The 24,481-nt window shown below is 39.4% G+C and overlaps 1 protein-coding gene across 11 annotated transcripts in view; it reads left to right on the forward strand.

Moving 5' to 3' along the window:
- The window catches only part of LOC102910361 (trafficking protein particle complex subunit 13), a 36,378-nt gene that overhangs the window by 2,286 nt on the left and 9,611 nt on the right, over positions 1–24,481 (forward strand). For 2 of the 11 annotated variants that reach the window (XM_076552145.1, XM_076552147.1), the window contains exons 2-9: positions 3,679–4,422; positions 8,098–8,166; positions 9,870–9,969; positions 11,827–11,911; positions 16,464–16,591; positions 20,100–20,172; positions 20,677–20,721; positions 24,419–24,436. In XM_076552145.1, coding sequence (XP_076408260.1) covers positions 3,783–4,422; positions 8,098–8,166; positions 9,870–9,969; positions 11,827–11,911; positions 16,464–16,591; positions 20,100–20,172; positions 20,677–20,721; positions 24,419–24,436 — 1,158 coding nt within the window. In that variant the 5' untranslated portion in view covers positions 3,679–3,782. Of the gene's footprint in view, positions 1–558; positions 619–3,099; positions 3,356–3,678; positions 4,423–8,097; positions 8,167–9,869; positions 9,970–11,826; positions 11,912–16,463; positions 16,592–20,099; positions 20,173–20,676; positions 20,722–24,418; positions 24,437–24,481 lie in introns of those variants that run through there. The other 9 variants (XM_076552152.1, XM_006982741.4, XM_076552150.1 and 6 more) reach the window with 6 other exon arrangements.

The following is a 24,481-nucleotide window of genomic DNA, read 5'->3' on the forward strand; positions in this document are numbered from 1 at the left end:
ACCACTATACGCAGTTTATGGGGTGCTGGGATTTGAACACAAGGCTTTGTGCATGTTAGGCAAGCACTCTACTGACTGGCCTACATCCCCAGTCCCTTTGGTATTCTTGAAATGAAAATATGTTTTACCTAAAAAGAGTTCTCAAAATTAGTTGTCTCTTGAGCGTATCACTGAATAAGTTCAGATAACAATGAAAGCATTCTCAGTGAAAGGGGTAAAGAAGGAAGAAGAAAAAGAAAAACTCACTAATTTTCATCCTTGATCGTAGCCAAGAAGTGATCATTATCAATTATCTAAAGAATATATCATCACATTAAATCTATACTAAAATTATAATTAATATTAAAATTATAATTAAAATTAATAAAATTATTAATCTTAAGATTATAGTTATTTTTAAGGGCATAAATAATAAAATTGTATAATAAAATTTATTATACAATTAGTTATGTCTGAATTCTTCAGAATCAGAATGTGATTCTATTGTGACATTACAACAGGAATCTGGGTCATAGTTATCCGTTATCCTAGCAATATAAGAACCTTCATTCAAGGCTGGGAGGTGGTGGTGCATGCCTTTAATCCCAGCACTCAGGACGCAGAGGCAGGTGGATCTCTGTGAGTTTGAGACCAGGCTGGTCTATAGAGTGAGTTCCAGAACAGCCAGGGCTACACAGAAAAACCCTGTCTCCGGGGGGAAAAAAATGTTTTGGGCATTAAAAAAAAAAAAATTGTGTGTGTAGAAGAATCTCTGTCATACTCAGCTTTGGCCTGGTTAGGAAGCCCAACTTCTAGATTAATTAGATCCTTGCAAGCTCCATTCTTGAGGCCTTCTGTACTGGAACTTTCTGTCACTGCTTTAATTTGGGACATCATGAGAACTTCTGTGTTGTGTTCTTCCTTGGCATTGGCGAGGAAGCCATACATTGGCAATCGGAAGTCAGACCTAGTCTAAATGCTACTTAAATTAAAAAAAAAAATTAAATATTATACAGAGAAGACTATGTCATAACCCCATTTTCTATCTGGATTAACATGCAGAGTCAATCCATTTTCATTGTTTTTGATGTTTATTATTGAGAAAGGTAGAGTAAATATTCTACCTATGTGTTGGTAGAATTTATAAAATGTGGTGATATATTATGTCCCCCAATATATTGTGTACCCTAATGAAGCTTATCTGAAGATTAGAGGGAAAAGCCAGCCACCATAGTAAACATAGAAGTCAGGCAGTGGTAGCACATGCCTTTAATCCTAGCATTGGGAAGGCAGAGATCCATCAAAGCCACACTGTGGAACAGAGCCAGGCATGATGATGGATGACACATGCCTTTAATCTCAGCACTAACCATAGAGATCTGGAGGTCTGTACAGACAGACAGGAAGTGATGTAGCTGGGCAGAGAGAGGAAGTGAGATGCAGAACAGAAAGGTATATAGGCATGGGTATACAGGAAGTAGCTCTTTCTGGCTGAGGATTCCCAAGTGGTAAGAACGTGGCTGGCTTCTTTCTGCTTTACTGTACTTTCAGTTTTTACCCCAATATCTGGCTCCAGGTTTTTTTTTTTTTATTAATAAGACCGTTTAGCAATTTGTCTTACAATAAAATTTTAGAGTCTAAACATATCAATTTTATCCTATATACATTTTTTTTTCCATCACAGGCAATTTATTTTGTTCTATTCATTCACAGTTAATACAGAAAATACTTGGAAACATTTCCATATAATGTTTGACACAGAAATCATCAAATAGAAGTATACAATGTTGACAGGAGGCAGTACATTTATAATTTATAACCCCAAATGTATTTATAAATTAGAAATGGAAAGATCTACAAATGAAATTATGAAGGTTCACCAAAGTCATTTAATCTCTCATTTTCTCATTCATTTTTATGTCTTAATAATATTCTATTGTATGAATAAGCCACATTTTATTTCTCTCCAGTATTTGATAGCTATTTGAGTTGTTTTAACTTTTTTACTATTAGCAACACACTGCTGTAAACCTTCATGTACATGTTTCATAGGTGCACATTTTCAGTAGTTTGAGGATATATTCCTAAGGGTAGAATTGTTGAGTAACAGAGTAACAATGTTTTGCATTTTGACCAACCACCAAACTGTTTTGCCAAAGTGGCACACCATTTTACATTCTCACCAAATCCTTGTTTTTAAGGCTCTGATTTTTATACAAAAGCATTCAATCATTCTGTCAGACCAAACCAGGAAAAGTAAGCTATAGTTCAGAGCTGTTCTATTCCATTTACTATGCAAAGCCATTCTTGGCGTTTGCAACTCTCAGCCCTTTTGAGTATTCTTGCAGTGTTCACCTTTTCCTCCACCACTTTTTTTTTCTTCTTTTTTTCTGGTTTATTTCTATCTATTACAAATGTATAAAAAATCCTCCATCAACGCTGCTGATAGCAGCAGAACCTTGAGAAATATACCTTTGGTTTGCCTCAGAAAAGGAACACATATTGCACTGTAAAGTTTATAAAATTGGCGCAAAACATTGTGATAATGTTACAATACCAGTTTTAAGAGTTCAGTGACTAAGCCGGGCGGTGGTGGCGCACGCCTTTAATCTCAGCACTCGGGAGGCAGAGCCAGGCGGATCTCTGTGAGTTCGAGGCCAGCCTGGGCTACCAAGTGAGTTCCAGGAAAGGCGCAAAGCTACACAAGAGAAACCCTGTCTCGAAAAACCAAAAAAAAAAAAAAAAAAAAAAAAAAAAAAAAAAAAAAAAAGAAAGGAAGAGTTCAGTGACTAATGGGGAGCTATATACATTTTTTTAAGCAAGTAATTTTGAGCAGGGCAGGATGTTGCGCATTTTTAATCTCAGCAGAGATGAGCAGAAGCAGGCGGTTCTTAGTCTACACGGTGAGTTACAGGATAGCCAGAGTTTCATGGTGAAACCCTGTCTCAAACAAACTAAAACAAAACAAAATTTAAAAAAAAACCTAGTAATTTCTTTTTCCTTAATTTTGAAGTCACAGTTGTTTTCTGTTTTTTATTCATTTTGTTTTGTTTTTTACCAGGGTTACTAACTTGTTTTGTTGTTTGTTCATTTTGTTTTGTTTGTTTTGTTTTTTAACAGTGTTTTTTAGAAGACTTTATTTATATGGATGTTTTGCTTACATGTACGTCTGTGCACCGTTTATGTTTGGTGCTCATGGAGGCCAGAGGAGAGTGTCAAATATGGGAGCTGGAGTTATAGATGGTCGTGAGTCATCATGTGGGTGCTGGGAATTGAACCTGAACCTTCTAGAAGACCAACTAGTATTTTTAACTGCTGAGCCATCTCTCCAGCACTGCCTCCCCCCCCCCCCCAGTTTTAAATATTACATTATGTGGTAAGAATCACCAATTTTTTTGTTTCTTTTATGGTTTTAGGACTATGATTACCAACATTTTAATGATAATATTTCAAAGTCCTTTATATCTACTTAGTTAAACATATTGACTATTAACATTTTCAGGCTAGATATAATCTTCATTGGAATCCAATGTAGATACTTCATTGTTGTGAAAAGGGATTTTCGAGTGTGTGATTGTATTCACATCTGCCATAGCAGTTTGTTAAAATACCATACGGGAAGTGGGTTTTCTCCTCCCTGCCCATCTGTATACAGGTTGTTCCCACCAAATCTTATTCTTTGCAATACTTCCACTTTAGGTCCTGTTGCTTCTGATTTGACAAGAGAGACAGTCTTGTAAATAATAAATTGTGTTCTAGCTCGGAAGAATTCAGCTAAGCAATTTTCTCTACCTTAAGAGTTAATGGATTACTGCGGAATGACTACTGAAGTAATATTACATTATCGGCCATATGAGAAAGATCCCACACAACTGGCAGAAATTGCAGAAAAGGCAATTCAGGACTTCCCTACTCACCCGCTATCAAGATTTATTCCTTGGTTTCCACAAGATGGGTCCAAACTTCCACTCAAGCCTAAAATATTACCCCCAGTAATTTCTGGAGAGGCTGCTGAGAATGTGAGACAGTACTTAACCATTTCAGAACCTAGTGTTAAATCACAGAGCTACGACTGCACAGTAGATCTTTTGGAGTTTCAACCTCGTTTGAAAACCCAGCACTTAATCCAGTCACACACGCTGAATGAACCGAATAACTCTGGAAATCTGGATAGAGATTCAGGAAAAGGGAAACAGCACAGGAAGCGGTCCTGGAGCGTTTCACTTGCCAGCAAACACTGTGCAGAAAATATTTTTCCTTTGTCTAAGAAATTGCAAGCTAGGTTAAAGACGCTGCATTTGCACTCCCTTCATAGAGGAAGGTGGACGTTAGAATACAGTGTTTGCAACAACCAGACTCTGGAAGACGTTTGGACAAAACTCAATCGCCTCATCCGGCACAATGAACTTCCTTCATGTAATGCCACCATCCAGAGACAGTTAGGTCAGATATGGGTGTTCTGTGATATGATGTACTGTGAATACGTAGGAAGTCTTCTTAAAGAAAGATTATCTCTTATTGGGAAAATTAATTTATTTGTACATAAATATGGTGTTATTTTTAGTATGTAATGAATTCTGATCATAACAAAAATAGCTGAATAAAATGAGTATGGACTGAAATTATAAAATGAATAAATTTTACTGTCATTACAATTTTAATGACTTAAAATTTGATGCTTCTTTATACTGTGAAGAAATAATTGTCTAATGTGTATACAGTTTGTGTCCAATATATAAATGAGTATGACATAATTCCAAGTCTTGTCAATGAAGTCAGAAACATTCTAGATTTTGTTTATTAGTATTCTTTTAAGTGCACTGTGATGAATTGTTGTTTGTATTAAAATTGAGAGGAAATGTTCTAGTCTTTATTATTACTGATTGACTTTAAATAAATGGGTTGAATTTTAGTGAATCCTTGAAAATCTACTTTTTTTACTTACCTAAGTATAATGCAGGGTATGTGTAAAATTAAAAGTCTTAACACAAGTATGTCTCATTTTGTATTTATCACAAGGTTGCCAATCAAGGACTAAATATTGAGAAATCATAGCACTTTCGTGATAGTTTTGTTATTTTGAAAAGTTTATAACAGAGCCAGAAGTGTAAGTTCCAGTGAGAGTATTAACAATTTTTAAAACCAAGAATTGAAAAGAGCTTCTTTGTTTTCATATGGAAGATCTGAATTTTCTGATTTACTCTGGATGAATTGATTTCTACTTCTCTGAGAAACCGTGAAAGTAAAAACTGAGATTTAGAAGATTTTTTTCCCCCGTCAAATAGCATAGTGATCCGAAAAAAGAAAAGATTCATTTCCTGCCTTAAGAGGCTATCAAGACCTGAGAACTTAGACCCACTGTTATTTTCTAGAAGGCTTTATTGTATTTTCAAGACCCACTGTTATTTTCTAGAAGGCTTTATTGTATTTTCAAGTTACATGTATTTATTGTGTGTTTGCATGTGAGTGCACACCCACAGTGCACATATGGTTGGGTCTCTCCTTCCACCCTGTAAGCCCTGGGACGTGAACTCAGGTCATCAGGCGTAGTGCGTTTTTACCCACCACTCTCTTTGTCCCTCTAGAAGCCTTTTAAAAGGATATCAGGTTTTGAACTTAGTGCTACATGTGGATCCCTGGGGCTAGGTGATTCTGCCATTAGCTGGAGTCATTAAGGCAAAAGTCATGAACTAGTGAACTGGGTCAAGTACAGTTTACATATTCATTTTGCTTGGCCCAACTTATTAAGAGAATAGGAGATTCTGCTTCTGATTCCACTGCTCCAAGATCCCACTGCTTAGTCACACATAGACTATACCAGGGAAACAAAGATAAGTATGGAAAGATAAATCAGTGAGAGCATTTGGCAAAATGCAGTCAGCGCTCCAGGAAAGAGGCAGTGCTATCATCATTTTTTTTTTCTTATTAACCATCTGCCTTTAAATAAATGTTAAAACAAATTCAGAGTGAAAGATGTGGAGGCATCCAAGTTACAAGCCTTTGTTTGTTTGTTTTAACTTTGACCTGGTCTTAGACAAACCTAACTTGATCTCCCAATTTAAATAACAGATGTGGTTTTACTTTTTTTTCCAAAATGACTTCTCAGTAGTTTACTTAACCTTCACAAAATACCAAAAATTAATCTAGGGTTCATAGTCTTGAATGCCTCTGAGAGCCAAAGAGGTGAGGCCGTAAAACCCAGTCAAGACATTGAATCTGAAGCGGGATCTGCCTAGTTTCAATTCTGCCGACCAAAATGAATATGCAAATTGTGCTTGCCCTAGTTCACTAGTTCATGACTTTTGCTAAGATTTCTAGTGAATATGTGTGTTTTGGGGTTTCCACTCTAGGCACTAGTACTATCTGGTGTACCCAGTGAGTATTTGATTCTCAACTAAAACTCACATGTGTCTTTTTTCTTAAAAGACTAAAATGGATATTTTTGACCAATAGCTTCCTTTAACATTCAAGCATGGTTATAAAATTACTCTCCAATAACTAGTACTTCCTTTAGTTGCTCTGTTGGTGTTTCTTCTATGTGTGCACATACATAGGCCAGAGGACAGTCCAGGTACCTCAGGCACCAGCCACCTTGGTTTTTTGTTGTTTTGTTTGCTTTGCTTTTATGGAGACAGGGTCTCTCTCTCCCTTGTCAAGTAGACTGGGCAAGTTGGCCAGCAAGCGCCAAGGATGCACATGTTATTATTATTCCTAGCCACTTCTGGAGTCATGACCTCGAATGCCCTGTCAGCAGTCAGGCAAAATTCTTAGTCACTCCAGGGCCTTATGTCCTGTGTAATCTGTGCGCAGCATGGTGATGTAATTTGCATGCATCGTGAGCATGTAATCTACTCAAGGTAGCATGCACACACATACCCTTTCCTTTCAGTAGGCCTACCCACCTCCATCCTTTCCCTTCCCTAATAAAAATTCTTATAGTGGGTTCTGTTGTACCTCATGTTTTCTCGCATCTGGTAAATAATGCCAGCAAGTAAATAACACATGTCACCACCACACCACCATGGGTTCTGGGATCTAATTATAAGACATGAGATGGTTGTAAACATGCATTTGAGAATGTCATGTTTTATTTTGTCCTCTAGAAAAGTACATTGAGCTCGTTTGTTCTAAAGCTCCAGGAGAGATGGCATGGTGCACTCCCTCATCTCAGCACTGGGGAGGCAGAGGCAGGAGAATCTCTTGAGTTCCAGGATAGCCTGTGCTACTAGTGACACATTATCTCAAACACTCAAGGAATGAGCTGGGTGTGATTGACTTGTGGCTATAATGCTAGCACTTGAAAGACTGAGGCAGGAGAATCCAAAGTTCAAGGCCAGCCTGAACTTCATGGCGCATTCCAGGTCATCTTAGGCTATAATGTGAGACCTTGTCTCAAAACTTCAAACAAGAACAATAAAGTTTAAGGCGTGAGCTATGTATGTAATTCTGCTTGCCCAGTGTGTATCTCACAAATTGACTTTCATGTGGCACATACAGCTGTGGTGCACACCTGTAATCCCATACTAGGTGGGCTGAGGCTGGAGGATATAGAACCCACCCTCACTTTATACAATCCTCCCCGTAACTCCAGTTCCAAAGGATCTTATGACCTCTTCTAATCAGGCACTCACATGGTATACATGCACACATCCAGGCAAAACACTCATATACGTAAAAATTAATTGTTTTTTAAAAAGTAAGTGAAGGTTGTAGACACCAACACTGTGTCTTAAGCTGGTTAACGTTATTTGGAAGAGAGTCCTGCTTGACTTCAATGTGATTTTTTTAATAAGACATTTCACCCTTGTGACCCCAAGTTTACAAGTAAGAGCTGTTTGAGGGGAATACCTCTTGAACAGTGTAGAGCCATCCTGTTCTAGATTTGGTTCTGTCGCTGATGTGCTATATATAATCCTTGATGTGCAAATTACCTTCAACAGCATTGTCTGCCTTGTCCATAGACTGGAGATAATAATACTAACCTTGTAGAGTATAGTGTTAGTACTTATGTTTAATATTATAGTTAAGTTACATTAGCATGAAATGGGTAAATACTGTGCACTCAACTTGAATATTAACCCTAATCAATTTAAACATTTTGTCTTCCTTAATTTACAGTGATGCGATTGACTAAGCCGACTTTGTTCACCAATATTCCTGTAACATGTGAAGAGAAGGACTTGCCTGGTATGTAAAGAAAAGTTGAAGCTTGAGTTGTCCACGTTATTTTGAAATAAGCTTACCCTTTCCACTTTTTTTTTTCCTTCCTGAGACAGGATTTCTCTGTGTAGTTTTGGTGCCTATCCTGGATCTCACTCTGCAGACCAGGCTGGACTTAAACTCACAGAGATCCGCCTGGCTCTGCCTCCCGAGTGCCGGGATTAAAGGTGTGCACCACCACCACCCAGCTTCTTTCCACTCTTATACTAACCATTTGCTGAATTCTGTGTTGCCTGTATTTGTACCTTGTGAATGGTGGCCATCTGAGAGATTGGGCTCATTTATAACCTACAGTTCAAGATAATGTTATCTTTTGATAAGAAGAGACTTTTAGTTTAAGATACATTCATATCCTAACACTATCAGAATGTTACCTGTGTCCTCAAATATGCATTAGCATTCTTTTTAGAATTATTGGTGTTTCTAGAGTGTATTCATGTCTTATGACCTGCATTTTCCTTTGTTTTTGAAGTATTTATTCTCTGTGAGATTAGATTTTTTTTTTTTAAGTTTAATTTTGTTTTATTTTAGGGACAAGGTCTCACTGCATATCTCAAGGTGTCTTAAATTCTTGGTCCCTTTGTCCCAACCTGCCAAGTGCTGTGATTATCAGCTTATACCACGTGGCCAGAATTTTTTTTTTTTGACATAAATTTTGTGTTAGTAAAGATTTAGGAATGATATCTTATGTTGTAATGTATATTGAATTTTGATACTGTAATTCAAAAATGAGTATAGTATCACATCTCATTTTTTTGTTTTTGAGACAGAGACTTATATATAGCCCAGGCTGGCCTGGAACTCACCAGGACTGTGACTGGCCCCAAATTCATAAGCTTCCTGCCTCCCACTTCCACATGTTAGGATTTCAGGCTTGTATCACTACACTCAGTTGTATCTGTTTTGAGAAAGTTAAAAATTAAAATTGTAATACTACTTTTGTCCAGATTAAAAGGAAATCTCCCTCACCTACCTACCCTCGCTGCTAGGGATCAAATCCAAGGCTTTATTGCTGCAGTTTAGAGACACAAAGGCATGGCCTCTCAGCCCAACCAAAGTCTGAATTGAGAGTCTTAATTTTTTGTTTTGTTTTGTTTTAAAGACAGGGTTTCTCTGTGTAGCTTTGGAGTCTGTCCTGGAACTCACTCTGTAGACCAGGCTGGCTTTGAACTCACAGAGATCCACCTGGCTCAGTCTCCTGAGTGTTGGGATTAAAGGCGTGAGCCACCACCGCCTAGCTGAGAGTCTTAATTATTAACCAGGCCAGGGACTGCCTAGAGAGAAACAGTCTCACAGAGCAGCCTCAAATGCATGTGACAAGGAGCTTTTAAAGGCAAAGAACACAGAGAATCTGCATCCTGTTTGGCAGGGGAATTAAAGCAAGTCAGGAAGCAAGCAAGCAGTCTGACAGAAGCCAAAAACATGCAGTTAGCCGGATGAGTTTCTGGAACAGGGTTCAGGACTTTCCTGTGGGACTTTTCACAACCAGTGTAGAAAAAGGGAAAATCAATTTCAGGTCAAATCAAAGATGGAGGAAATGTAGTCTGGTCACAGGAATCCTAGGCAAGTGCTCTCCCACTGTGCTGCCCCCTGGTCCCCATTTCTTTACATAAGTAACACTTGCTTTAGATAAAGGTAGACGTTAGAATTTTGTTTTTCTCTTGCTGCAGGTGATCTCTTTAACCAGCTAATGAGAGATGATCCTTCAACTGTAAATGGTGCAGAGATTTTAATGTTGGGAGAAATGTTGACTTTACCTCAAAATTTCGGGTAAGAATGATCAGTTTATATAAGATGTGCAGCAGTACCCAAAAGCTGTTATGTCCTGTTTGTGTGCGGAGTGGGACAGTGCTGTTTGTTCTGTAAGTGGTAAAAACACACACAAACTGCTCGGGATGATTCAATCTTTATTTTTATTTTATTTATTTATTTATTTATCTATTTATTTATTTATTTATTTGTAACAGAGTTTTTCTGTGTAACAGCCCTAACTGTCCTAGAACTCACTTTGTAGACCAGGCTGACCTTAAACTCACAGAGATCTTCCAGCCTCTGCCACCCGAGTGCTGGTATTAAAGGCGGGCGCCACCACAGTCTATTTTTATTTTTTTAAAGCAATATAGAACAGTGTTAATAGTGGTTCTAAAATGATGATAGCATTTTAACTTTGTTCTTTGGGGTGTGATTAAAGTCATAGGTCTTGTCTATCTGGCACTACCAGACACAGTTAACATACCCCAGCCTTAGTACTGGTGGTTACTCTGTGTCTAGGACACACTGTTAGCATACCCCAGCCCTAGGTCTTACACTGGCGGTGACTGTACGTGCCTTTAGTTGGGCTTACTGACATTGCTTTTTTAGAGCAGCTCTCATACCAGGCCTCATTCACACCCTTCTCTCTATAGAACTTATCAGACTTATCAGTTAATAAACTCTGGTTTCTTTTGTTGTTTTTTTTTTCTTCTCTTATCCTATATTATCAAAATATGAGTTAAAAAAGCCTATTTTCACAACTGGGAAAATTTGAGACAAAAAGGAAATTTTCAGGTTTGATGTGGTTTTTATGTTTTTGTTTTTTCTACAAGGTATAAAATCATAAACTAGTATCTTGAAAACTTGAAAATATATTGATGTAAAAACTATTAAAATTATATAGAGTGGGGGCTGGGGAGGTGGTTCAGCCCTTAAGAGCACAGGCTGCTCTTCCAGAGGACCTGGGTTTAATTCCCAACATCCACATTGCTGCTCACAACTACCTGTAACTCCAATTCTAGGACATCTGTCTTAGTAGGGTTTCTATTGCTGTGAAGAGACACCATAACCACAGCAACTCTTAAAAAGGAAAACATTTAAATGGGGTAGGTCAGTCCATTATCATCATAGTGGGACATGGTAGCATGCAGGCAGCTGTGGTGTTGGAGAAGTAACTGAGAGTCCTACATCTTGTAGGCAACAGGAAGTCAACTGAGACACTGAAAAGTATCCTAAGCATAAGAAACCTCAAAGCCCACCCCCATAGTGACACACTTCCTCCAACAAGGCCATATCCACTGCAACAAGGCCACACCTCCTAATAGTGCCACTCCCTATGAGATTATGGGACCCAATTACATTCAAACCACCACAATATCTGACTCTTCTGGTCTGCTCAGGTACAACATACATGTGGTGCACACACACAGTTGCAGGCAAAACACCTGTACACATAAAAGTTAGTACAGTTTTTTTCAAAAAGCTATATAATGTAAAGCCAGTAGTCATTTTATTAGGAAAATAATGAAAAAGTTCTCCAAGATGAATTAACTTGGAACTTCTAGATTTAGATCATAAGTTATTTAAAAAGATGAAAATGACATTTTCTACTTTATTCGGATATAACTCTTATGAAAGCCCAGCACTGGTTACAGTGGCCAAATCTCCACGATGGCCAGAAATTTGTGTAGCAGCTGACAGCTGTATTATGTCACGTGTAGTTCCATTCTCACTTTGAAGTGCCTAATGAAAATAAAGGACACTGAAGAAATATGTCTTTGACTCTTCAGTAAATGTTATTCCACCTGAAGTGGACAGAATGATTCCCGTCGGGACTGGATGAGTCTCTGCCTGAAATGCTATTTTCTTTCACAGGAACATATTTTTGGGAGAGACCTTTTCCAGTTACATCAGTGTTCACAATGACAGCAATCAAGTTGTAAAAGACATATTGGTGAAGGTAAGTGACATTCTTACTTACAAAGCATTTTATTTGGATAAAAAATGTTTATTTCTGTTGAGCCTTGGCAACCTCGTTAAAATGCATGGTCCATACTAGACTTTTGAATGTCATTGACAAACACTGATGAGTACCAAATACTATGGAGGACAGAGAAACATTGTTCTTCTACTCAAGGTTTCTGATCGACTGGATGAGAAAATGACCATTCAGTCTGATAGTTGCAGTGTTTGTGTGTGATGACACAACAGCACTTGAAAGACACCGGAGGAAACAAGCTAGAAGTCACTTCCTGGTTGCAGGAAGGCATAGTGGAGGAGAGAAAGAAAGACAAGAGGCTCTTGGAAAACAGGCAGGATTTAGGGGAAGAGTATAGGGCTGGGGGAAACCGAGTCAGTGTGCTCTTCTAGAAGAAAACAAAATCTCACGTGCCATGTCAGGTGGTAAAGCTTTTTAGTGTAGTGTCTTGATAGCCAGGCTAAGATTTTAGCTAAAAAAGAAAGAAAAAACAAACAAACAAACAAACAAAAAAACTCTTTAGAACAGCGACACTGGGCTTTCACTAGAACTAGTCAGTTTGTGTTAGGAAGGCTGGTGTGATCACCATGTGGGATGCTTTGTAAGCAATGGAGCAGTTAGAAGACTTTTGAAGTAGTTGAGAAACCAAACACTAGAATGCGCAAGTCCCTTAACAACTTGAAATGTATTCAGAAGAAAAAGGGCATAGATAAAGGCAGTAAAAATCCACTATGTGATGAATGGATAGAGAAAATGTGACATACATACATGGGAGTTCTGTTCAGGTGCAAAGAAAAGGAATTCTGTGAATGGAAACTAGAGATCGTGTTAAACAAAAGAGAGGGAGGACAACAGACAGCATGTTTTCACTCATCTGCGGAACTTAGACTTTAAAATTACATGAACTGTGTGTCTGTGTGTGTGTGTGTGTGTGTGTGTGTGTGTGTGTGTGTAAATGGATGTGTGTATATATGTATATATGGACGTGTGTGTATACATGTATAAATGGATGTGTGTGTGTACATACATATATGTAATATGAAACTAGACAAGGTACTAAGGAGGCTAAAGGGAGGGAGAGGAGGAAGCAAGAGGACAATCAAAGGAGAAAAAATTGCAAATTTCATGTTTCATCTCATACATTGAACATAGATTTGAAATGATACACATGAGACAGGGAAGTAGGAGGGGAAGAAGGAAAGGGAGTCATGGCAGAGTAGAGATGAACAGACTCTAATGATACAAATGTATGAAAGTATCATATTCCTATTACTTGTATTTTTACTAAAACGTTAATTTAAAAAATGTACGAAGAGAAGTTGATTCAAAGCTGTCTTTGAGCAGGGAAGTTAGACTATTAGAGTATTGCTGAAAGAGAAGTCTTTATATATATGTAGCTTTTGAGACAGGGTTTCTCTGTGTAGCCCTGGCTGTCCTAGAACTCGTTCTGTAGACCAGGCTGACCTGGAACTCTGCCTGTGTGTGCCTCCTGCGTGCTGAGATCAAAGGCGTGTGCCACCACCGCCTGGCTAAAAGAGAAGTCTTAACTACAGTGGTTCTGAAGATGATCCATAGAGCTTTAAAGTTAAAAAAAATTAACAGTGCGATTGTTCACTGACTCATGCACTATAGTCAGTGAATTGGCTGGATGGTCAGGGCCTTGGAAGGAGTGTGATTGGAAAATTGGTGAGAAAGATATCTGGGAAAGAAGTATATGGATAGATCTCTCCAAATGGGAAAAGGATGTGAAGATACTTTTGCCACATGTACATGGTTATCAAAAGGAGACTTCAGCTGAGGAGTTCAGTAATCAAGATTCACCTTTAATCTGGGCCACACCATCTGCTGGAAGCCTATAGAAAGACATGGAAGAAGGAAGCTTTTGTTCTTTGCCTGCTTGCCCCTGCCATTCCTTCACTGACATTAGAGCCTAGTTCTGCTAGCACGTCCTTTCCTTCACTGACATTAGAGCCTAGTTCTTCTGGATTCCAGCATAAACTGAAGCCCAGCTGAGACAAATTTCCAGCCTTGTGGACTGAGCAACTACTGGGTTCCTACTGTGAACTATTACTTCCCAATCACAGCTAGCCATAGTTGGATTGGCTGGACTGCAGTTGTAAGTCAGTATTTCTTAACCTGTGGCTGGCAACCCCTTTAGGGAGCCAAATGACCCTTTCATAGGAGTCGCCTAAGACCATCTGAAAACACAAATATTTATATTATGATTTAGAACAATAGCAAAATTACCGTTATGAAGTAGCAACAGAAAATTTTATCGTTGGGGGTCACCACAGCATTAGGGACTGTATTACAGGGTCACGGTTGAGAATCACTGCTGTAAGTCATTTTAATATATCCCCTTTATATATATAAATATATATGTTATATATAATTATTAGTTATATTTATTAGTTATTTGTATATATTTATATACATATATATATATATATATATATATATATATATATATATAGAGAGAGAGAGAGAGAGAGAGAGAGAGAGAGAGAGAGAGATGCATTCTATAAGTTCTGTTACTCTAGAGAATCCTAACTAATAACAGCCAGGAACTGTGATATAGAGGCAAACAGGAGAAGGCAAGGGGTTCCTGCTTCTGTAGACATTTCTAGTATGGGAAAAGGAAGAAAAAATATCACAAGTAAGGTAGTTTTAGATCATATTACATGTTACAAAGGAAGGAAGAGCCTGTTGTCAATAGTTGACATAACAAAAAGCTGCTAAGACAGTTCAAAGGACCAACGTTCTGAAGTGGTCAGGGGACATTGACTGGAGAGTAGCCAAGTAGGAGACATTGCTACATTAGAGAGACAAGCTTTCTTCTTGCTGGTCTGTCTGTTTCTTTTTTAAGACAGGGTTTCTCTGTGTAGACCAGGCTGGCTTTTAATTCCAAGTACCTCCTGACTCTGCCTTCCAAGTGCTGGGATTAAGGGCATGCGCCACCACCACGCAGAGATAAACTTTCTTAGTTGATAACTTCAATGTTTTCTACCTCTATACTTAAATTAGCCTCTAACACCTAATAATATATTTGAATGGTTATCTTTTAGTGTTACCTAGTCAAGTGTTTATATATACCTATCCATTTAGCAAACTCCATCTAACCAAGATAGATAGATAGACAGACAGACCATGTGTTTGGGCTGGAGAGATGGTTCGGTGGGTAAGAGCACTGGTTGCTCTTCCAGAGGACCCAGGTTCAGTTTCCAGCACTCACATGACTGCTCATCTGTAACTCTAGTCCAGGGGATCTCATGTCAACGCCGCCCTCCACAGGCCATGCATGTACATGGTACACTTAAAACAGGCAAAACACTCACACACATAAAATTAAAACAAAATCTTTTTTTTTTTTTTTTTTTGGTTTTTCGAGACAGGGTTTCTCTGTGTAGCTTTGCACCTTTCCTGGATCTCGCTCTGTAGACCAGGCTGACCTCGAACTCACAGAGATCCACCTGGCTCTGCCTCCCAAGTGCTGGGATTAAAGGCGTGCGCCGCCGCCACCGCCCAGCTTAAAACAAAATCTTAAAGAAAAAATAAACACATGTTCAAGCTGGGCACCATGGCTCATGTCTACAGCCCCAGCACTGGAGAGGTAGAAGCAGGAAAGCCAGAAGTTCAAAGTCATACTTAGCTACACAGCAAGTTCAAGGCTAGCCTGGACGATATGAGACTCTTGTCTCAAAGGAAAAGAAAGAAAAAGGAAAAAACCCTTATATGTTCATAATGATGATTCAGTCACATCTAGCATGAAAGGTAGCAATATAGACTTCCTGTTTTTCTGATTTGTACCTTTTTACTCCAGGGGTGAAAACCTATATCTCTCGTTATCCATAATCATATGTACACATATACATATTTATATAAATACTTGTATGTCTACATACATGCATTTATACACATACATACACATACTTAAATATATATGTGCATATATATTATATATATACACACACGTGTATCCATACATATGCTTGTCTAATCATGGTATGTACACACATTTGAAGATTGCTAGCTTATAACCCTATGAAAACGAATTCCCTGTATAACTTGTGTTGTCTTTTGACTGAGATTCAGTTTTCCAAATTCACGTTAGTTCTTTTGGTCCCTTCTCTTCCCCCTACTGCGGTTGTAGTGTTCACTCTGGTGTTGTTAAATTCATGCTACTGTTTGCATTGGTCCCGGCCTCTCCCTGCTTCCTGGTTGGTGTCACTGATTTTGGTGCAGTGTGTATCTGTGTAGTCTTGCCACGGTTCCAAACAGGAGTGTTACACAGAAAAATTTCCACAAGAAATGAGTGCTCTCTCGTTATCCCTTTAATGGGTTCCATTATGGTATTTTAATGTGAAACACACCACTACCCCTCATTAACCCCCTCGCCTCCCTGTGCTCCCTGGTCCCCTTCCTCTTCCCAGACAATCGGCCATCTTTCCCCGCTGTCCTTCCCACCCACACCCATCCATACACTGTAGATGTCTAACCAGCCTCACGTGGATACTTCTTCCCTCTTTCTTTCAAGGCGGATCTTCAGACAAGTTCTCAGCGTTTAAACCTTTCGGCCTCCAATGCTGCTGTGGCTGAACTTAAACCTGATTGTTGTATTGATGATGTCATACACCATGAAGTAAAGGAAATTGGGACACACATGTAAGGATTAAGTTTACTACTTCTCAAAAGCTTTTACTCATTTTTTATTTAGTTTCTTTTTTTGTGTGTGTATTTTTAAATTCTATTACATGTATGTATGTGTGTGTGTATATATCCTACCTTGACAATCAAATAGAGAACCAAAGAAGACAAGGTATAAAGAAGCCTCAAGTGTTGCATTCCTGGCCTGTGAATGCATTGAATCTGAATACTGTTTTTCAGTCTGAAAACAGGAGAACATTTCAGCCCTCCAAAATGACTTAGGCTTCTCAGTCTCCCACGGCACCCCTATGCCAGTCACCGCACGCACGGATGCTGACTGTCTCTTCAGAGTTTTTCTCCTTCTTCTTCTCTCTGCCTCCATCATCCTTTTCTTCTCCTCATTCTATCTGTTAAAGCATGTAACACAGCCAATATTAAATACAAATCATTTGATCAGAGGATTTCCCACTAGCTCTACTGAAGGTACTTTTTACTATATATTTTGAGATTGTTATGAACTTTGGATTAGAATTGCCTAGAAACCATATTTCTAGGGCCACCATTTATTAATCGCCTAGCTTTTGAGAGCTTTCCCGTTGGCTTTTGGGAATTCTGACGTTACATATGCTTTTCAAAGGTGTCTATACCATAATCCACCCACCTATACCATTTTGCCTTCTCTTTCCACACTGTGGTCATGTGAGTGCTCTTCTAACTCCAAACTCATCTGTGGTATGAAGCGTGTTTGCTTACAAAGAGCTGCTTGTGGTATTTTGTATCATTTCTCATATCTCAGAAATAGCATGACTTCCTCAAAGAAGCTGTCCTGACCTTTGTCTATGGCTTCCACAGCCTGTTGGTTTTTTCTGTCTTTCGTCTTTACAGTTACTATAGGGTTAAAATAATATGAAGTCTGTGTAGTCTGTATATCCCAGGGAAATACCAGAGAACAGTGGTTCACAGTGACAGAAGCTGAGCTTCCTGGAGTAGGTGTGCAGAGTCACCATTCTGTAGGAAATGAGCTCAACGACTGCTCTAGAAGACACAGAGCTCCAGGCTGGTCTAAACCCTGTGGCTGCTGTGGTATTTCTGTTTGAGCCTCCTCCCAAAACCTGTAGGTGCTATAGAACTTCTACCGTGAACACTTCCAGGGCAAGTGTTGTGGGGGGTTTGCTTTTGGTTTGGTTTTTATTGCTGGTTTTTTGTTTGTTTGTTTTGTTGTTGTTTTTGTTTGTGCATTTGTTTGTTTGCTTGTTTGGGGGTGTTATGTTTTGTTGAGATGGGGTTATCACTATTTGGTCAAATTGCTCTTAAACTTGATATGTAACTAACTAATCTGATCCTCCTGCCTCAGCTGTAATATGAGTTGCTAATTACTCACGACTTATATACCTTTCTGTGCCCTGCCATCTTCCTTCCTTCCTAGAGCTGCGATTAAAGGTGTGTGCCACCACATCTGGCTCTGTTCCCAGTGTGGCCTTGAAGTCACAGAGATCCAGATGGATCTCTGCCTTCCAAAGAATGTTAGGATTAAAGGCGTATGCTACCACTGCCTGACCTCTATGTTTAATATAATGCCTGGCTTTGTCCTCTGATCCCCATGCAAGCTTTATTGGGGTACACAATATATCACCACACTCAGCCTTCCCTACTAGTACTAGAGGCATATGCCATCATACCCAGCTCTGGTATTATGTTTTGATCAACTTGCTTTCTAGCTCCTATCATCAGTATAAGGTACCAGTATAAAGGAGAAATTAAATTACCCAACACCAAGCTCTGTAGAGCTACTAAAAAAATATTTCCCAGTCATTTTATATGCATATAAGTCTATATGCATATAAGTTATATATTTATACCAAGCTGTGTAGAGTTACTAAAAGATTCATGTATTTCCTAGTCATTTATATGCATATAAAAATATATAAATATGTATATTTTTATATATGTGCATAGTAATATATATAAATAACATTACTCAAGCTTTTATCTTTTTCAATTTTCTGTGATTATTACTCAACATCACTCAGTGTCCTTGAAAACATGATTTTCTAAATGACTGCCTCTTAGGTGTTTGGTCAATGTGGTTTGTTTACACTAATGTCACAGTATATTTTCAGTTTTTGCTACTACAAACAATAAAATAATGAGTAGTCCAATATTGCCTGGGAAGTCTTGAAGTAGATACTCTGTGGGACTATATCAACATTCTTGAGGTTTTAAACGAAAGCATTGTTTCTAAATTCCTTTCACCCTCTGGTAATGTAAAGAAACTAAGTTTCAGCTGGGCTGTGGTGGCCCAAGTCTTTAATCCCAGCACTCAGGAGGCAGAGGCAGGCGGATCTCTGTGAGTTCTCTGTGAGTTTGAGGCCAGCCTGGTCTACAGAGTGAGATCCAGGACAGGCACCAAAACTACACGGAGAAACCCTGTCTCAAAAAAAAAAAAAAAAAAAAAAAAGGAAAAGAAACTAAGTTTCTCTAACCATCACTAACCTAAGGAATTCTTGCCAAACCTTGTAAGATTGAAAATGGTTATTTCAGTATGTAGGTTTCTGGGCTATGTATGTGACTTACCACTTCACATTTTTATTAACTGTTTATAGGATTGTAGCATATCTATGTATTTTCATAATCTGCATATACATTCTTTTCTCATATTTTGAGTGACACATTTATACTTTGTTGATTGAGTTAGAAGAACCCTTTTTATATTAACAATTTCGCCATCTTATTGTGTTATTAGAAGTATTTATACCAACTTTTTGATTGTTTTAATGGGTTTTGTTTTGTTGAGATTCACTGTGTATCCATGACTGGCCTGGAACTCAGAGATCTACCTGTCTCACCCTCTGCCTCCCAAGTGCTGGGATTAAAGGCGTGCGCCACCACACCTAGCTTTCCTAGTGTTTTGGTTAAAATTTGTACATAGTATTATACCATAATATCATGATAACTCTACCCTGGATTTCCTTTAAGATGCATATTTTTCTAGTGCAAATGAACTCTTTTTTCCCCATCAGTCATGCTTATTCTGGAAATTATTTTGGAACATATTCTACTTCCAAAGGAAGAATTTGAAGTTCCTATTCCAAAAGGACTCAGTATCTATTTTTTACTTTGTTTTTATTTATGTGTGTGTGTGTGAGACTGTAAATATTGTTACTACATCAGGTGTGTGTACAAGCCATTGGAGACCATAGAGGGTGTCAGATCCCCTGGAACTGGAGTCAAACGGGCTATTATGAGCAGCCCTGTGAGTGGAGCATTAAACCCATGCCCTCTGCCAGAACCGTAGGAACTCTTAACCACTGAGTCATCTCATTTTCTTAAAGTGAATTTTCTTGTTCATGTATTTATAGATGTATATACTGAAACTTTTTTTCCTGCTATAATCTCATTTAGATACAGTGTCACATTGTTGACATAATCTTTTTTACATTTAAAAGTACAGTTGAAATATGTTGTTTATTATTAAGAAGTGAGATGGGAAATGATTCCAGAATATTAAGACATCTTTCTGTTTCAGCTTGGTGTGTGCTGTGAGTTATACAACCCAGGGTGGAGAAAAAATGTACTTTAGGAAATTCTTCAAGTTTCAGGTATTGAATATGGCAGAGATAAAGTTGTTTCCACCTGGCTTTTGTTTTTCTGGAAGTATAACTATTCCTCTTTTTCTGGGGGAAAACACGTTTCAAATAACTCAAATAGCTCACTTCTGTGGTTCATTTATAAACTGGTGTTGAAAAGTTAGACCAAGTTAAGTTCAAACATAAATTATCATCACCAGTATAATGTTTTCATAATGAAATGAAACATTTTATTTAAAAACTAAAATCTTGTTTTATTGATGAGACAGAACACAGAAATATAAAGGGATAAAATGAATATAAAGCCCAAATAAGATGATTGAAAATATCATGAAATGTCCAAAGAATTATTTAAATAAAAAATTATTGATTGTTGTGTAGGAATAGTGCATATACACTAAAAAAATTTCAACAATTAAAATTAGACATGGCTTTGAGTCATTAAAGCCTGTGATCTAAAACAAACAAAAAGAGTCAAATCTGAATTTCCTGATTGATGTGCTTTGTTTTAACTAGGTTCTCAAACCACTGGATGTGAAAACCAAATTTTACAATGCAGAGGTAAGTGTTGGGCACTTAATAAGATTTCAAATTAAACATTGAAATCTTGACTGAAAATCAGAGGTGTTACATTTCCTGTCATGTTGAAGTAAACTGCTGATATGACTGAACTATTTGTGACAATAAGCCTAAATTCCAGTAGGAAGTAAATTTCGTTCAAGTGCCCCTTACTCTTCTAGTTTCCACCTACATAGGATCAGCGTGTCTCGATTTCTACTCTCAGGATATTCTGGGACATTCACCCCTTGTGTTAAAAAACTGCCCGACAGTCCTCCATAACAGTGGTACAGGTGGTGTTGCCATTAAACAAACACTAGCAATCTCCTAAATATTCGCGATGACTTTCTGGATGTTACAAGATTCCAGTGGCAGGCATAGACTCAGTATCCACGCGAAGAGAAGTGCAGCAGGTCCCCCCTGGGAAGTGAGTGTACCAAGTAGAGCCAGGCCGCGAGTGGCTTAAAAGCTTACTGGGAGAGCCACGCTGAGCAAAAATGGAGAAAGAAATAACTTGAAGAGTAGGAAGTGATCTGTTCTTTAGCACAGAGAAAAATTAAGTGGGACTGACCCTAAGAGAAAGGATTTTTTTATTTGGATTATTTGTTTGGATTTCCCCAAAAAAATTCTCTATTACCCCCAGAGCTGTAGAAAGTGAGATGCTATCTAAGGAGTGGCCGCACTGCTTGTGATCACGCAGTTGGGATGCTAAGCGGGTGGGTGGTGAGCGAGGCCAGCTGCGCTGAGCCAGAGGTCACCCAGAGACAGGGTGAGACCCTGGCTTGAAAAAATGAGGGCTCTTCTTATGAAAAATCCTTTTACCCCTCAAAATCTCTAGGACAGATTAAGAATTACTCATGCAGAGTAATTTTGTCATGGAGATTGTATCTTTTACTCACACCAGGTGGTGATCAGAAATTTGCAACCCCGTTACACTGTTGTTTAGTATAAAGCACACGCGTGTTGTAGCCAGACTTGTTCAGCTGCCACAGTAAAGGATCCTAACCTGTGAATACTTATTAGAGGAAAGGGAGACATGCATACAATAACAGAGTGACTTACAACAGTGCATCCAGCAGCAATGGGGTAAGGAGCTGGAGCAGTCTACAGCACGTCAGCAGAAACAAAGAGTGGAAAAAGGCTCCATGGCCTAAAAGTGTCTCAAAATCACAAGTTAGACCAACAAATACTGCTCAGCAAACAGCGCGAGTCAAATGGTGTATTTCAAGTACTTAGTAAAGCACATCATCGAGAATGACTGATTTGTAACACTTCACTACGGTCCTTATGCCGTGTATTTGTCAAACATGTTTTGATACTGTATCTGATCATGCTAATGTGAATCATCAAAAGAACTGGTTTCATGAAAACTTTTGCTGTAGTTTTCTAAGCTGGGAAAGTCTTGCAGGAAGACACAGAAATTAGTAGCTAGGAGTCAGACATTTGTCACCTGCTGGGTTCAGATCCCTGTGTCAAGTGTGGAAGTGAAATAATGTAAGCAGGTATCTTCCCTAGCCCCAGGACACTTACTCTGGTGGAGGGAACTGCATAATATAACCACAATATATGTGATTCTCTGTCCCAAACAGTGACGTGTAGTCACACTTCAGGAACATAGCAGTGACAAATTATCACCAGCTATACATTTAATGAAGGAGTTGTCATTTGTCATTGGACTTCATAAGTCTACTTTTAAATATGTATTTACATAATGCATAATAGACTGAAATATAATAGCAATAAGAAGAAAATAAACTGAATTGTCTGGAATGGTCTATCCCAATATTTCCTGAAATATGACCTATGGCAACTTTATGATAACTTGAATCACCCAAGATCCTCCTCTAGAAAATGATTCCAGCATTAGGTAAATTCAAGAGAAGCTTTATGATGTTCTGTTCTCAATGTGGGGTGGAGTATATGTCCACCTGAGGTATGGAGAATGGAGTACAGGTGGAGAGTGTCACAGGAGAGTGTCACAGGAGAGTGACTGCACAGAGTGTCACAGGAGAGTGTCCCAGGAGAGTGTCCCAGGAGAGTGTTACAGGAGAGTGTCACAGGAGAGTGTCACAGGAGAGTGTCCCAGGACAGTGTCACAGGAGAGTGTCACAGGAGAGTGTCCCAGGAGAGTGTCACAGGAGAGTGTCCCAGGAGAGTGTCACAGGACAGTGTCACAGGACAGTGTCACAGGAGAGTGTCACAGGAGAGTGTCACAGGACAGTGTCACAGGAGAGTGTCCCAGGACAGTGTCACAGGACAGTGTCACAGGACAGTGTCACAGGAGAGTGTCACAGGAGAGTGTCACAGGAGAGTGTCACAGGACAGTGTCACAGGACAGTGTCACAGGACAGTGTCACAGGAGAGTGTCACAGGACAGTGTCACAGGACAGTGTCACAGGACAGTGTCACAGGAGAGTGTCACAGGACAGTGTCACAGGAGAGTGTCACAGGACAGTGTCACAGGAGAGTGTCACAGGAGAGTGTCCCAGGACAGTGTCACAGGAGAGTGTCACAGGAGAGTGTCACAGGAGAGTGTCACAGGAGAGTGTCCCAGGACAGTGTCACAGGAGAGTGTTACAGGAGAGTGTCACAGGAGAGTGTCACAGGAGAGTGTCCCAGGACAGTGTCACAGGACAGTGTCACAGGAGAGTGTTACAGGAGAGTGTCACAGGAGAGTGTCACAGGAGAGTGTCCCAGGACAGTGTCACAGGACAGTGTCACAGGAGAGTGTCACAGGACAGTGTCACAGGACAGTGTCACAGGAGAGTGTCCCAGGACAGTGTCACAGGAGAGTGTCACAGGAGAGTGTCACAGGACAGTGTCACAGGAGAGTGTCACAGGAGAGTGTCACAGGAGAGTGTCACAGGAGAGTGTCACAGGAGAGTGTCCCAGGAGAGTGTCCCAGGACAGTGTCACAGGAGAGTGTTACAGGAGAGTGTCACAGGAGAGTGTCACAGGAGAGTGTTACAGGAGAGTGTCACAGGAGAGTGTCACAGGAGAGTGTCCCAGGACAGTGTCACAGGACAGTGTCACAGGAGAGTGTCACAGGAGAGTGTCCCAGGACAGTGTCACAGGAGGGTGTCACAGGAGAGTGTCACAGGAGAGTGTCCCAGGACAGTGTCACAGGAGAGTGTCACAGGAGAGTGTCACAGGAGAGTGTCTGCACAGAGTGTCACAGGAGAGTGTCACAGGAGAGTGTCACAGGACAGTGTCACAGGAGAGTGTCACAGGAGAGTGTCACAGGAGAGTGTCCCAGGAGAGTGTCCCAGGAGAGTGTCACAGGAGAGTGTCCCAGGAGAGTGTCACAGGAGAGTGTCCCAGGAGAGTGTCACAGGAGAGTGTCACAGGAGAACGGGGCGCAGGTAAATGGTGTCACAGGAGTGGGGGGCGCAGGTAACGGGTGCGCACGCAGGACAGTGGGCAGATCCCCCCTCACTGTGCCCTTCCCTGTTTGTTCTTGTTTAGATACTCAGCCACAGTGCTCTTCTCTGTGCCATTGTCATTTAACTGTAGCAATTTTACCCTCTAGAAAAGTAGTTTGCCATGTTTCTGTATGTTGCTTCCTGTTTGCTTTCTTGTTTACTAATGCTGTCTTTAGTACGTAAAAAAAATGCAGATATGCATTTTATTTTAAAGTTATTCTTTTTCTTTAACATTTAACTCTGATTTTTCTAATTTTTCTTTTTTATTTTTCCATTAGAGTGACCTCAGTTCTGTGGTAATTTCATTTTTTATTATAAATTTATATGCTTTTCTCACCCCC

This window comes from Peromyscus maniculatus, chromosome 15, assembly GCF_049852395.1.
Source record: "Peromyscus maniculatus bairdii isolate BWxNUB_F1_BW_parent chromosome 15, HU_Pman_BW_mat_3.1, whole genome shotgun sequence".
Classification (NCBI taxonomy): Eukaryota; Metazoa; Chordata; class Mammalia; order Rodentia; family Cricetidae; genus Peromyscus; species Peromyscus maniculatus.